The 16,527-nt window shown below is 37.7% G+C and overlaps 1 protein-coding gene across 1 annotated transcript in view; it reads left to right on the top strand.

The window, feature by feature from the left end:
• Positions 1 to 16,527, top strand: part of IL23R (interleukin 23 receptor) — a 57,940-nt gene that overhangs the window by 34,573 nt on the left and 6,840 nt on the right. Inside the window, exons 8-9 of the mRNA XM_035018312.1 lie at positions 12,236 to 12,325; positions 15,214 to 15,319. Coding sequence (XP_034874203.1) covers positions 12,236 to 12,325; positions 15,214 to 15,319 — 196 coding nt within the window. The remainder of the gene's footprint in view (positions 1 to 12,235; positions 12,326 to 15,213; positions 15,320 to 16,527) is intronic.

The raw sequence follows: 16,527 nt of genomic DNA, 5'->3' as shown, positions 1-16,527 counted from the left end.
ATATATATATATATATATATATATATATATATATATATATATATATACTTTCTTCTTGATGTAACAAAATTGACAAAACTATTGTCAGGCAGGTGGTTACATTTAAACTGTCATTTTGTTTTGATTTTGTTAAGGCTGACTACAATTTATGTAATGGTTCTCAAACATTCTTGGGCATAAAACCCAATTAAAACCACCTGGTATGAATGTTCATTGTCCCTGCTCCCAGAGGGTCTGTGTCCACCAGTCTAAGGGAGTGGGTGGGTGGGGGTGCTAAGAGTAAGCATTTCTTACAAACATCCGGACTGACTATGAAGCATGTAATTATCTAAGACTTTCTTTTGAAACACATTATTAAGAGTTACTTTAACTCTTTAGACCACTCTGATGAAATATATTCTCCTAAGAGAGACACAAATCAAATCATATCAATAAATATTGATTACCTACTGTGTGCAAAGTAATCAGAAAGTTAATGGGATTATCTAATTCTCTTCTCAGCAAAATCTAGCTGACCTATTGTTTAGATATTTCCCTGCTCTTAATATGATTAGTTTAATTTTCTATCCATTTACACATGTCATTCAATAAAATCTTGGCTAAATAGACTTCAATAGTAAGCAAACAAAGTGAATCTATTGTTAAGCGTCATAATACTCCATAATGGCTCCCATTAACCTCATGATGTTTATTGAAGGGAGCTTATATCTTAGATTGAAATTTTTCTTTTCAGAGCTGAAGCACTTAATTATAATCACAGGATTGTTAATACCATCTTTATTAAAATAATATAGCATCTTAGAACTGAGGTTTTTGTTTTTTTTTTTAAGCACTTTGGCATACATTATAAACGTTGATGGCTGCCACATCAGCAGAGGGAATGAAATGGCAGACTAAACAATTCTTTTGGCGCCCCCTAATGCCCAAATCTTAGAAATGCATTATCAAGGGAATAATTTGCAATGCCATCAGTTCCTTTTTATTTTTATTTTTTATTAAAGATTTTATTTACTTATTTGAGAGAGAGAGAGTAAGAGAAAGAGAGTACAAGCAAGGGGGAGCGGCAGAGGGGGAGGGAGAAGGAGGCTCCCTGATGAGCAGGGAGCCTGATGTGGGACTCGATTCCAGGACGCACGGATCATGAGCTGAGCTGAAGGCAAATGCTTAACCGACTGAGCCACCCAGGCGCCCTATCAGTTCCTTTTTAAAAGTTAGTTTTTAAATTAAATATTCTTTTTAAAATTTATATTGCTAAAAGTTCTTAGGACTTTAGGTGCCATTTTATAACTGAGAATTTAGTTGATAACTCAGTTATTTTTAAATGAAATTTAGAATTGTCCATCAAGATGATTCAAATTCATAACTAATATTTACTTACCACTTGCAAAGTACTACTATGTATAAGCTTGTCTGATCTTTACACCAGCCATATTTGGTAGTCAACTTGGCACCATTTTACAAATGAGAAAACTGAGGCATGACTTGCTAAATAGCACATTGCTAGTGACTAATAGTGCCTAAACAAGAACGCACGTTTTCTTAGTCATCACCAGCTCTCAGCAATTTCATCAATTTCTTTCTTTAACTGATTACATCAAAGTAAAGGAACAGCTTATTAAAATATTCTTCAAGTTAAATATAGGACCACAAATGTTCTCCTTTAAAGGCAAAGGTCCTAAATCTCAGGTGGAAGAAAATAGAAACCACAGCCACCCTACAATGAGTCTAAATGTAAAGTCTTTGTTTCCTAATGGGAAAAAAAAATCACTTAAGAGGCAAAAATGCTAGTTAAAATTAAATATCCCTGAAAACCTGCATCTATCCAATTTAATACGTAGGTAAGAGGAACCATAAACTTCTTCTGGTACAAATTTCTTCCAAGACACATTAAATGAAAAACGGTGACTATGTGTAGGGAAAGTGCTAATATTAAATCTTTTCGAAATTTCTTTTTTTTGTTGTTAGCAAAAGCAATGCAAATTTATTGTAATCTACAACCTAGAAATAACTGCTGTTTACATTTTTTTAGCTAATGTTTTTCCTGTGCACATATTTTTATTATTGAAGTATAATTAACATACAATGATATATTAATTTTAGGTGTATGGCATTGATTCAACAATTCTACACATTAATCACCATAAGTGTAGTCACCATCTGTCATCATACAACATCCTTATAATATTATTTACTATATCCCCTATGCTGTAATTTTCATCTTCATGACTTATTTATTGTATAACTGGAAGTTTGTACCTCTTAATTCCTTTATTTTACCCATCCGCCCCCCCACCTCCCCTCTGGCAACCACCAGTTCTTTGTATTTAAGAGAGAGGTTGTTTGTTCATTTGTTGTGTTTTTTATATTCCACATATAAGTAAAATCATAGGTATGTGTCTTTCTCTTGTCATTTTTTAAATGATTGATGTTGTGGTGTATATATTGTTTTATATCCCGATTTTCTTACTTAGTCTCCCTTGTTAAGTTAAAAAAATCTATTTAATGGCCACACAGTGTATGGATGTACTATAAAACATTGAATCCTTTCCCTATTTCAACAATATCTAGGTTATTCCAATTTTTCCATTATCAATAAACTTCTTGGAATAGCTCTTTATATAAACTCTCCTTATGTGTTTAGATTTTATTGTATCAAGACTTAAGCACATTTTAAGATGCTTGATGCAAGTTGCCAAATTGCTTTTTAATAAATCTTTAATATTAATTGCTTTTTAAAAAGATATCTAGGAAAAGACAGTCGTTCATTTAGTCATTCATGAAATATTCAAATAGCCTCTACCATGCACCAGCCACTTGCTATGTACTTGCAGAATCTCCGTGAACAAAGGAGACAAAGATCTCTGACTTTTAGAGAAGACAGTAAAAATGATCATAAAAAAATAAATTACATAGCACTATAAATACCTTATAAATAAAAGCAGTAAGAATCAAACCTCACAACTGAAGTTTGAATTGCTTCACAATTAAAAAATTAAAAGATACAATTTCTGGAATACTTTAAGTAACCAACCTGTTTGATAATGGGGCTTTTTGACCAGCCAGTTTTCCCACTAATTAAAGGTTCATTTATTTATGAAGAAAGCTCAGACAATAATGATCCTTCTGTAGGAATTTGTTATTTTACTTTCTAAAATCCTTATGTATGTATCACTGAGGTGATTTATCTCAAAGCAATGTGTTTTCAAAGTTATGCTGAGATGGTACTGCAGGGCAAATCATGCAGTAGATATGGCTTGTCCTGCAAACCCCCAGCATTCTTCTGTATCACTTTCCTTGGTCTTTAAAAACCTAGTCTCCAAACAAACAAACAAACAAACAAACTCATTTATAGTATGAGTTAAATGGTTTATTAGCCTTATTTTCTTTTTCTTCCTTAGAGTATTTGGACTTCATTTTTTTTTAAGATTTTATTTATTTATTTGACAGAGAGAGAGAGCACAAGCAGGGGGAGCAGCAGACAGAGGGAGAGGGAGAAGCAGGCTCCCTGCTGAGCAAGGAGCTGGATGCGGGGACTCCATGTGGGGCTGCTTCTGGGGCTCCATCCCAGGACCCCAGGATCATGACCTAAGCTGAAGGCAGACACTTAACCAACTGAGCCACCCAGGCACCCCGTGTATTTGGACTTTGATGGAAAGCAAAGTCTTATACTAAAAAAGAAATAAATAAACCTCAGAATATAATATCAGACTTTAGCAAACACACAGGAGAAGTTTCTCTAGATTGGAGATGCATATTTTTTATCCTGGTGATAAATAGTGTATGCAAATAATAGAAAATAAAATAGTATAATATAACTTATATATTATATAATTTATATATAGTATATGTGAATTATAAGATATAAATATAAATTATATATAATACATAAATTGTATTATATTATCTACAAAATATATAAATATAAATAATATAACATAAATAGATAATAGTTAACATCTATTGGATGCTTACCATGTGTTTGGTACTGTGGTAAGCATTTTACATATGAATTGTCCTTTACTTATCACTAAAGCCCTATAAAAGTTTTATTTCAATCATACAGGTGAAGATGAGGCCCAGGGAGGTTAAGCAGTTTTGCCAAACATTATAAAGCTGGTAACAGTAAAGCCAGGGCAATTCCAGCACCCGCACTATAGCTTTGCTGGTCTTCCTCAGAGACCTAAGAGTGTCCTGAGGAAGGACACTCCTCCCCTCGGCCACTGAATGAAATCCTCCTCTATACATTAGCTAAAAATAAGACAATGCCAGGAGAAGTTCACTTTTAATGTAATGTTTGTTATGAAAATGCAAATACATGAGAGAAGAGGGAACCACAGGATGCTATCGACTAATTCTATATTGGCCTGAATACAAGATGTGGACGCAGGTTTGTGTTATGGCAATGAAAATGAAACCACAGGACTCCAGGAACCTGGAGGATAGGGAATAGGATGGAGCAGTCTGAGATAAAGACATAGTACAGGTGGAAAAAGTGGTTCTCTTAAAGACAGGACCTCCATGGGCAATTCATAATGTGTTTTTTCAGCTGGTCCTGGTCCAATAAAATGTCTAGAAAGCAGTGCTTCTTAGAGTGGAGTCTGCGGACCATCTGCACTGGAAATGCTTGGGTACGAGTTCAAAATGCAGATTGCTGAGCCTCTAGCCAAGTGATACTTCTGCAGTGAAGTGTAAGGACCACTGCTCTAGGGGTTAGACACACCCTTTAAGAGAGAGAAGCATCATGAAAAATGATGTAGGGTGTGGGCAGGAAATGTGGACAGAAACGGGGAGACCTGATTGCCCAAGCTACTGCCTTAGTAATAGTGGTTTTGGGGGTCAGAGCAGGGTGGGTACATGAGAATTTCAGGCCATTATCTCTAGTACTATCTGGTCACCTCTCTGCTTCCTCTTCCTCCTGCCCACTGCTTCCTGAGTTACTGAGCACCCCAGCCCACCTGGGCAGCCCAGGATCCCCAGAAGCACAGGATGCAGGACCGTTGTGCCACTGAACCATCATGTCCCATGCTACCCCCTCTGCCCAGATCCTGCCCTGCCTCTGGATGTGAAGCTTTGGTTGAAGCTCTGAGAACCACTGAGGGCTGCTGAAGTTGGAGCTTCTAGACTCCCAACCTGGAAAGTCACTATAAAAAATTCCTGGGGTCTTTAAGCAGTACAGAAAGAGCCCCAAAGGGGAAAAGATCATCTGTGAGTGTAGAAAGCCAACACTGAAAATGTGGAAGTCAATTCCCTAAATTCAATAATACTGATTAAAAAAAAAAAAAAAGGTGAACAGATGACTTTTGAGCAGGAGTGTTGTCCAACTCTGCTGTATAAAGTCTCTTTGCAATGAAGGAAAGGCACAGGATCCATAATCCCTTTAATGACAAGTCAGAGGCCTGAGGGAAGGGCAGTCATATTTCATAATGATTAATTAACTTGCTTGAACTGCTACTTGAAGTAGGAAAGTTTCCCAGAGAAATCATATTATTCTTTTTTTGACAATTCTCCAGAGGAAGGCAAGTATGAGCAAGATATTAAACCACACTGTGTTTTGTTCTCACCCAACACCATTGGTTGTTGCATTACTAATGACTCCTTAAAGAGTCTCATTAATTTTTCAGAACTTTTAGGGACTACAAGAGGAAAAAGAAACAAAAATTATGTCAATGGAACTAAATGTAAGTGATATTAAATAGAACGCAGATTAGAGGTTGGTACACAGAATTGTACTTTTTCAAAAATTCTGTTACTTGTAATTAGAGGTTTCGGATTCATTCACATTGAGATGGATTATAAATGTATAGATTGATGATTACTAAACCAGGTTAAACAGACACACAGTGTTCCCTGAAATACTATCAGTTTAATCATCTGGATTTATTTAATCTTCTTCATGTCCTATTCCTAATAAAGAATCAGAGTTCTGTAGAATAGAAAAAATAATGCATAAGAGTTTTACAATCTCTCTGAGGTTCACGATATCCACTAATAAAGAATAAAGATTATGCTTTTCTATGAGGAAGTAATAATCTTCTGTATCAGTTTCCTATTGCTGTTTAGCAAGTTATTACAAACATAAGCCACATGCTATGTGGCTTAAAACAATACAAATTTACCATTTTATAATTCTGGAGGTGAGAAATCTAAAATCAGTATCACTGGGCTAAAGTCAAGATATCAGCAAGGCTATGTTCTTTCTGGAGGCTCTAGGAGAGAATCAGTTTCACCGTCTTTTCCAGATTCTAAAGGCTGCCCTCATTTCTTGGCTGGTGGCCCCATCTTCCATCTTCAAAGCCAGAAGCATAGTGTCTTCCAATCTCTTTCTCTCTGAACCTCCTGCCTTCTTCTTGTAAGGACTCTTGTGATTTCATTTGGACCCACCCCTACAATCTAAGATAATTTCCCAGTCTCAAGTCCCTTTTGCTATATAAATTATATAAATGTATATTTGCTATATAAATTACATAATATATATTTATTTATAAATATTTAATATAACCACAGAAAATAATTATAAATATAGCTAAATATAAATATAACAAATAAATATTTGCTACATAAATTATATAAATATATATATAAACTCAAAAGTTCCAAGGATTGGGACATGGACGTTTTGGGGGATGTAGGATGATCACTATTTGTCCTACCACATCTCCTCACCTATCTAACCCCAGCACCTATTACTGCAATTTTTACTGTCATTGTGATTTGATGCCAGCAAAAAAAAAAAAATAATAATAATGAATAAATTGATTCTCTCAACAGAAAAGGAATTATTGGAAAGATAGCTAGAAATCAGTAGAAGGGCGGGCAAAATGGTACTAAGTAGGATACAAGGGAGAGCGGGAGCCAGAACCACAGCCAAAACTGCAGCCCATGAAGAATCTGGTGAGGACCCTGCAGCTGGCACACGGCCACTGCCTGCCCTGTGCCCTGCTTGGACTCCCCATGGTGTTACTGTTACCAGACCTTGAACATAGATGCTGCTATAAGAAATTTCTTGGAGCTGAGTGTTCTGTGCCAGTGGAGGGAGGAAAGCATCTGATCGGGTAGGTTTAGGTCATCTGCTTGTAGCTACTTGCTGGCAATGGGGAGAGGGAGTCTTTGTTCCATTGAGGCTTCCACAGTGGGAAGCCTTACCTGCTTCTTACCTATTTTAGGATGCCCACAAAGAAGTACGTCCAGGTGCTGGGCAACTAAAAAATGATAAATGTCCACGAGACGATTCAGACTCAGGAATAGGCACATGCTAGGTTGCACTTTTGAAGAGTCTTAAATTACTGAGTAAGACTTGGAAGCTGCCCATTCCTGCACATAGAGTTTTGTTACACGTTGACATCAGACCCATGCCTCTGTGTATTCCATGTCACTTATGAAAATTTCCTGGGTTTGCCACTGCTTTTTACTTTTTCCTCTTCTTAATCTTTTTCTTTAAACATGTGATCACAATACATATATTTCTCTTTCTTACCTTCTTCTCCCTATACATACCAAGTACTTAGAGCCTAGGAATATAAGCATGAAGATAATCCCTTGAATACATCTAAGCACACCCTCCTATCCTTAATACACAAGGATGACACTGTAACTCATTAAATGATTCATCGTTTGACTTATTTTTCTAGGTGTGGTAATGAGTCTGTTCTGACATATGATTTTCCCTGCCTTGTGCTTCCGGTGCCTATTCGATAGGTCTGCCCATTGTCTTCTGCTTTGCCAACTGACTCAGACTAGTGTCAAATCCTTATCCTTACCCTTAGCCCAATAATGTTGAATTCCAACCCTAGAACTAAACTGGCCTGGGGAAATAGCACGTAAACACTGTGAAACAGCTGAGATTATTAGAAGAAGGAGATTAGAAAGAGAGAACACAAAAAGAGATGTTTGTTTTTAAGAAAAATAATTTGAAAAACACCCGTTGTCTCTATTAATATGATACCTCTTATATCTAGAACCTACTGAAAGAAGGATCTAGAAAGGTTCTTGTGTCAGCTCTGGTCAAAGCCTTTAAGATATAGGCCTCAGGTAGCATGGCTTTGACACCAAGATTGGCAAAGGCAAAAGTAAATAAAGAAGACTTATAAATGTCCATACCCTTTGGACCAGTAATTCCGCTAACAGAAATCTAGCCTTAGGAAATAAAGAGAGAGACACCTGGGTGGCTCAGTCAGTTACGCATCTGCCTTCCACTCAGGTCATGATCTCAGGGTCCTGAGGTTGAGTCCCACATCGGGCTCCTTGTTCAGTGGGGAGCCTGCTTCTCCCTCTGCCTGCAGCTTGTCCTGCTTGTGCTCTCTCTCTCTCTCTGACAAATAAATAAATAAAATCTTTAAAAAAAAAAAGGAAATAAGGAGAGATATAGAAAAAAGATTTATGTACAATGATATTTATCCAAAAACTAATTATATAATAAAAATTTGGAAACAATCTAAAAGTCCAATAATAGCAATAGCTAATGCTTATTAAGCTTCCAATCTGTGTGAGGCACGGTACTAAGTGCTTGATATGAACTATCCCATAGATCTCAGGGGTGAAGTGCTGTTATTATCCCGTTCTACAAATGAAGACACTGGTCACAGAGGGGTTAAGCAACTTACCCAGAGCCATGCAACTCCAGGTGGTGGAGCCAGGATTTGAAGTGAGTTTTGTCTGAATCCAAAGATGGCATTTGAAACCAACAAGCCAGGCAGTTTCTCAACAGGGCAATGACTGAATAAATACAGTACAAACATGATGAAATACTAAATCGTTATTAGCATGACAGTTCTGAACAATTTTTAATAAAATGAGGAAATGTTCATGACATAATATTGAAAGAAAGAAAAAAACAAGACACAACACTTAGTAAGGAGAATGATCTTCACTAGGGTACAGAGATACACAAAAGACTGTTAACAAATATTTTTTTTTTTTTAAATGATTGCTTCTAGTCTGTGAACAAATATAAAATTGTACTTTCTTCTCCATACTCTTCCGTACTCTTCAAGCATCCTACAATTAGTGTGCCTTGCTTGCATAATCAAAGAAAATAGTTGGCTTTCAGGAGGGAAGTAACTGTAGGCTGGAAGATTCTAGGAATCCATGCTGCATGGGTCAGCCCAACCAGAGCCCATTGTGCTGTGGGCTGGAGTCTTAAAAGGCCAAGCAGCTCTAACAAACCGTGGCCAGCCCCCAGAGGAGCAATGGGTAAGTCTCAGCATGGGGGCAGCTGTAGCAGGACTGACCGAGCTGCCCCATCCAGAGCCATCCTGCTGTGGAAGTGAGGTTATTAATTAATGGAGCCGGTGACCGGCACAAACTACGTGTCAGGACTGGATGGGAATTTTCACTCTTTGACCACTACCTAGGTGACTTCAGTTAAGCCATCTATCCTGTTTACACCTTTGTTTCTTCATCCGTGAAATGAGGACAATAATATTTTCTGCCTGATTAGGTTGTTGTAAGGATTAAATGAGAGAAAGCATGTAAAGTCTAGTGCATTACCTGGAGAATATTCAGTACTCAATGCATGGTCACTTAAAAAGAATAATAAAATACACTTTGCCCCACGGTATAGACATAGAGTGAAAAGACTCAGGAGACGGATTTGGTGTCATCCCTCAGATACAGACGAAATACATTATGACTAAAACCAAGCACTTTTGAGCAGATCTGATTAAAACAGGCTGGCATTTGATAGGGTACAGAATGTAGCTATGTTATATGTTTCTAGTCTTGTTCAAGAATAGGAGACTACATTTTTTTGTTTAAAAACTACTCTAACTTCTCTCTAAATTTCGTTGAAACGCACTGTCTTTGGCAAGACTAATTCTAAAGTCTGATACCGGTTTGTATAAGATGTATAAAAATTCTTACCAAATTAGAGATAATTTGAGTTTCTGAGTATACTCAGGCATGTGCTGGGAGGGAAATAAGCAGGGACAGAATTGTCTCATTATGAATATAGCACCATAGATATTAAATTAATAATGAAAATATCATGAGATTTTTCTAGCACATTAGGCAACACACTGATGATTAGAGCTGATAGACATAAATGTTTTTTAGTTACAAAGTTTCTGTGTGTGTGTGTACATCATTCTGTGTCTGCGAATGCTTTTCTGCGTCAAAATACTTGGAAATACTATAAAATACTCACGGCAAGTGGATTAAGAGGATAGGATCAGGGATGGTTCTTTTTCTCTCCCTTTTATTTTTCCTCTTAAAATTCTTCTCTCTATTAAGGTTACTGCTTTTATAATGTTAAGTATTAGGTATGATTTAAAAGAAATGACCCTAGCCACTTGGTGGCAGTATACCATGAAAAATATACAATATACAGCTTCATTTCAGTCCTATGCTTAAAAATTTTGTCATTGGCTTGATTTCTTCTCTGACAATCTTGTTTGTAAATTGTCTTACTTCAGATATCTGATTCTTTGTGAAATTACCCTCTGATAATTAATCATCTCTTTTAAATGACTTTAATCTAATTTAAATTAATGCACCTGGTTGATTTGAAACTATGATAACAAAAAGACCCTAAAGGATGATTGTGTTTATTCTCCCTATCAGGGCTAATAAAGCCCTAGTTAGATATGAACATTATGTTTATGTGAAACAAGTTAATAACTGAAGTTTCACTGCTAAATAATCACCTGTACTTTATACAACAGAATTAAGTTAACCTGCATTAAAAGCCACAGCACCACATATTACTTTTAAATAAAAATGCTAATTATAAAATAATGAAAGTGAAAACAAAAATAATCTAGCAACATATGCTATAAACCCGTGATCTTGCCAAGTTGAAAACTGCGTTACATTTTAATGTAATATGTCTAGTCTTAAAATTTCAAAATAATGTAGATGCAGACTCCTGCTTGGGCTCCCGAAGACTGAACATCAGCCTACAAAATACTAATTTAGATGAATAAACCTGGCTGGGGACCACTGGGGCATAACCTTGCTCCCAGAGTTTGATGGAACCGCATACTTGGAAACAAAAGAGACTTAGTGAAGCATTGAGAAGCCAAAAAGAATTTCTGATTTGTCACAATTCACAGTGCAACATTTTCCTCTCACTGTAGAGAAGACAGAATAAAAACACAGAAAAGAACTTTTGGCTCTTCTGATGTTTTCATCTTCTAAAATTCCCTACCCATTGTTCTTAGAAAACTACTGAGCCCATGCCTGCACCCAGGTCAACCTTTTTCAAAAATTTCCAAAGACCATAGGAATCTTTTTATTGAAACTCCATGATATTTTTCTCAAAGAGAGCTGTCTGGGCCACTTAGCTTGTTATACAAGCCTGTGATATCGTGGTGGCAGTTAAAGCTGCCTCAAGTTGTGATTTCTCCCTGGCCCCATGAGTAATTCTTCAAAAAGAAAAATCTGAACACTAAAATCACAATAACTGAATAAATAGGGCTTGAGGCACTCTTGGGAATCCAGAGCTTAGAACCATTTTCAGGAATGTCTCTGTCAGCTGGAAGAATAGTGTCCTTGAAGTCACCTCTGGAAGCTTTTAATTCTCAGGAGGGAGGAGATGAGTAAGAAAGCTCCAGGACTCTTTTGGGTTCAGACTGAAAGTGAGTTAGCTGCCAAAGCTGCTCACCACACCCCAGTCAGAAGCTTTCATTAGCCGTGTCCTAACAGTCTTTATGACTAGACAGGGCTGGCCAGGATCTTAGCCAGTGGGAAAGGAGCAGAGGGAAGTCATTAATAGCATTCCACCCCTGTGTTATAACCTCAAAGTGTCTGCTAATCAAAATTGGGCTTCTTCTATGGAGCCAAGATACTGTTCACCAACAGTATGTCAAAGATTGTGCAAAGACAAAAGTGACACATCTTGGAGTCTCTTTAGTAAACCTAAACTTTATTGCATCATCTGTTGGAAGGAATCAAGTAGAGACCAGTTATTGTGCATTTTTTGGTCAGTGAACTAAATAAAGCTCCTTGGTATTTGTTGCCTAGAAGCCTCATGAAATTAGAGGACACACCTTGAAGTTTTATAAACCCTAGGTAGTTTTTATTGTCCTTTCAGTGTTTCCTTCTTTAGGATTTGCCCAGTTAAATAAAAAGGAGAAGAAAAGACATTAACACATACTTGAAGGCCTTTGCTTTTATTCAACTTTCAAGCCTATTAAAGTGTACTTTAATCATCTCCAAACAAGTGAAGAAACTCTTATAAGAATGTGGGTAACGTGAATGCAAAATGTAAGAAGCTCACCCTATTTTCGTTTTATTGAAGTTCCCCAGGTCACACAGAAATCATTCCAACATGATACTCAGAATTCTGGGCATCTAATTGCGTCCATCTTTAAAGGACACCTTACTTCTGGTAAGAAAATACTACTTGGGTTTTTTGGGTAGTCTTTATTAATCATCCATTTGAATCCTCCAACTGAAAAATCATGTGTCAGGCATAAATTTCTTGATAATAAGATATGCTATATGATTTCTATAGGAAAATAATCAATAAAGTTCCACTTAAAACTGAATTTAAAGAATGATTTAGGTGGACTTTGCCAGCTTTTGCTATGGGTTGAATACATTTTCATTTCAACGGGTGCTGGGGCTCAAGACCCCTAAACTCCTTCTTAAAAAAACATTTTTTGGGTGTCTACCATGTGCTAGGAGGTTGTATAAATCATTTATTCAATCTTCAAAACAATCAGATGAGACAAGTGTCATATATTTATTTTATAGATGGGAAAACTGGAGCTCAGAGTGGCTAAGGTCACACTAAGTGACACTAAAATTCAAGTCCTATTTTTCAAATCCTGAAATCTGTGTTCTTTCTCTTGTATAAACCAGCTCCCGTTTTGTTAGTATGACTCAGTATTTTCCTTTGATTAGCTTACCTAAATGTTTGAGGCATAAAAAGTTATGAGATCAGGTTGTGCAATGGACAAATATAACTCTAAATAGAAATTTCAAATTGAAAAACTTTAGGCATAACTATTTCACCTCTGACCACTGGTAGACCACTTATCTCCCTGCATAGAAATCTGGCAGGAATAGTATGAGAATTTTTGCAGGTTACATTGACATTCTTGGGACTTTCATTCACTTAGTCAACAAATATTCATTAAGCAACTACTATGTGCCAGGCACTGTCCTGGGTAGGGAATCAGCAGTAAAAAAAATGAACACAGGCCCTGTCTTCATGGAGCTTCCATTTTGGACAGATGGGGAGAAAAACAATAAACAGAACAACAACAAGAGAAGAGTCAGGTGGCAGTTGAGTATTATAAAGAAACATGAGGCAAGGTGAGGCCACTCTGAATGTGTACATGTAAATCAATGAGCAAAGTGCTTAGGCCCCATACAGACACCTACCAGGTCTGCACCTTGATATTTCTGTGGGAACTGGGGAGGCCAGGAGCTCACAGCAGCCCTATTAGATAGGTGTTATGATCCCTATTTTACAGAAGAGATAGGTGTTATGATCCCTATTTTACAGAAGTTATGTTACAGAGCACTTGAGTTTCAGTGAGTTTATAATTATGCCTTGAGGTTACAGGGCTGGTAAGAGGCAGAGCCCAATATGAACCCACATACCTCCGGTTGTCTCTTGATGACTCTGCTATGTCCTTAGACCCCTATGCCTGGCAGCCTGGCCCCACTTATTGTGGGACTTCTCTATTCTCTCCCAGGCACTAATGCCCAAAGGTATGTGGCACCATTAGTTGTATGAAATCTTCAGCAATAGAGTTTTAGTCCAAGAAAAACACTAATTCCATATCTCCCTTGGGATTTGGCGGGGGGGGGGGGTTGTTGTTGGTTTTTTTTAAGACTTATTTATTTGAGAGAGAGAGAGAGCACGTGCACATGCAAGCTGGGGGAGGGGCAGAGGGCGAGAGAGAATCCTCAAGCCGACTCCCCACTGAGCAGGGAGCCCAACACAGGACGGTCCCAGTGCTCAATCCCAGGACCCTGGGATCATGACCTGAGCCAAAGTCGGATGCTTAACCGACTGAGCCACCCAGAATCCCCCACCCCCACCCCCAGGACTTTGGAGTAAGCTAAGCTATACTGGCCTGGCCCCTGCTCACCAGTTGGCTTTAGGAGAGGGACCAGGCAGCCTGGAGACCCCCAGGTGCATGTCAGGTGCAGCTGGGAAATAATGAGGGCAGGGCCCGTGAAGTGTCTGCCACATAGTAAGTATCTGATAAATATTTGCTAAAGGGAATGAGGAAGGAAGGAATGAGAGATGGAAAGGAGGCCAATATCCATCATCACTCAGAACTCCAGTGTGATAGTCATGTCTCAATGATAGTTTATATTTGAAAATAGAAAACAAGGGACACCTGGGTGGCTCAGATGGTTAAGCGTCTGCCTTCAGCTCAGGTCATGATCCCAGGGTCCTGGGATCGAGTCCCACATCAGGCTCCTTGCTCAGCGGGGAGCCTGCTTCTCCCTCTGCCTTCTACTCCCCCTGCTTGTGCTCTCCCTCTCTATCTCTGACAAATAAATAAAATCTTTAAAAAAAAAAATAGAAAACAGGATTTTTTCTATAAACTAGGGAGAAAATGTGATGAGCCTAGTAGGTAACATATGTTGAATATATCATATTAATTACTTAAAGATTTGGGGTGATTAAGCAATGCTTCAAAACGCAAGAAAAGCATTGTTTTTAAGATAAAATGTGAGCGCAAGATATATAGCAACTTGAATTTCTTTCTCATATATTGTTTTAAGTAGAGCAAATGTCCTTTCTCGGCAGAAAAAATTCATGAACAATACATTTTGAAGAATGGTGACAAGTTCTACATAACTTCTGTCTTGCTCGAAAGGTTAAAAAGAAAACCCAATAAACCTCAGTTGTGATTGTGGCCAGCTTTAGACTCTGTTACCAGCAATTGGGAATTCTCACTTGTGTCAGACAAAACAAATGAGGTTCATCACTAAACCCTTTTATAAAATATGCATGCACAAGCTCAGAAAAAATGTCTAATGCTGACCACATCTGCCAGAGATGCACTTCTAGAAACCCACTGATACCAGATACGTGCGGCCCAATTTTCTCAGAAAAAAAGGTATTGTCGTGCATTTTGGAAGGACAGTCACTATACACACAGCCCAAGGTAAAAGTTAATTTTGTTCTCCCCTTCCCTTTTTCCTTTGAGATCAATGAATTTTGCTTTGCACAGAGTAGAGAGAACAATGATTCTGACATCGCATGGACACTAATGCTTAGCTAAAGTTATTTTTTCTTTCTTTCAGACAACAGGCAACAAGACATTGGACTTTTATCAGGAATGGTCTTCTTTGCTGTTATGTTGTCAATTCTTTCTTTGATTGGGATATTTAACAAATCACTCCGAACTGGGTAGGTTTCTGTAGAATTTCTATTTTCTGATTTAGACCATATATAGCAAACCTAGTCAATTCAGTTATTTACTAGGAAAACCCATCAACATTTTTTTTTAAGATTTTATTTATTTATTTGAGAGAGAGAATGAGATAGAGAGAGCATGGAGGGGGGGAGGGTCAGAGGGAGAAGCAGACTCCCTGCCGAGCAGGGAGCCCGATGCAGGACTCGATCCCGGGACTCCAGGATCATGACCTGAGCCGAAGGCAGTCGCTTAACCAACTGAGCCACCCAGGCGCCCCAACCCATCAACATTTTTAGTCAGAGAAAGAAAAAAATAAAATGAGCAGTGTTTAATGATTACCAACCCATGCCAAACTCTTGACACATGTCATTCATTTAATCCTCATGATGACCCTGCTGGGAAAACCCAAAGGCTTATTTTACAGATCACTAACTTTAGGCTTCAAGAGGTTAAGTGGTTGGCCCAAGGTCACTAAGCATTAAGTCAAGAGCCCAGACCCGGCTGACATCACAACCCACGTTCTCTCCTTTGCTACATAGTCTGCTCACTGTGCCTGGATTCTTTAAAGTGGTTAGGTCATAACCTGCCTCAAATCCTACCCAAACAAATCCTCTGAATCAGTGTGAAGAGAAGTGTGGCAACATCTGAATTCATCACTTTGATACCAGTTGTGTTGGGTGTTAGCAACCAGCTCCCATGACCATTCTCCTTGGCCTTCGATCACTGTTTTCCAATATGAAATTAGTAAAGATCAATGCCTAGTTATGGATAAATGAGGCTTTGAGGAAAGCAAAGCCTTCCATTTTCTAAATTTTACTAGATGTGTTGAGTATTTCTAATCTGTGAATAGACAGTTGTTTGATGTGGCAGTCTCCCTGTACAGCTAACAACTCACAAATTTTAACCGTACGAATGTTCTTTAACTGATGGCACTGAGTTTATCTTTCTTGCCATCACTTGCTTCATGAGACTATTTTTCTTTCTTTTAAATTTATAATCAAAAGGCAGTAGGAAGATTTAGAATGAGCTATTCTAAGTAAGGTGCACTTGTGATTTTTTAAATTTACGTAGGCTTTTCTTCAGAAGTTAGTGATATTTCAAAATTTAAATTACCCATTAATAAATATATCCCTGATATCATTATGAGGTGGGCAAACTAATATAAAACTTTGTTTCAGGTAGTTTAAAAAACATACTTGAT

Source organism: Mirounga leonina, unplaced genomic scaffold (assembly GCF_011800145.1).
Source record: "Mirounga leonina isolate KUSES-001 unplaced genomic scaffold, KU_Mleo_1.0 Mir_173, whole genome shotgun sequence".
NCBI classification, from domain to species: Eukaryota; Metazoa; Chordata; class Mammalia; order Carnivora; family Phocidae; genus Mirounga; species Mirounga leonina.
Note: the sequence above shows the minus strand (reverse complement) of the source record. Positions and strands in the feature narration are given on the sequence as shown.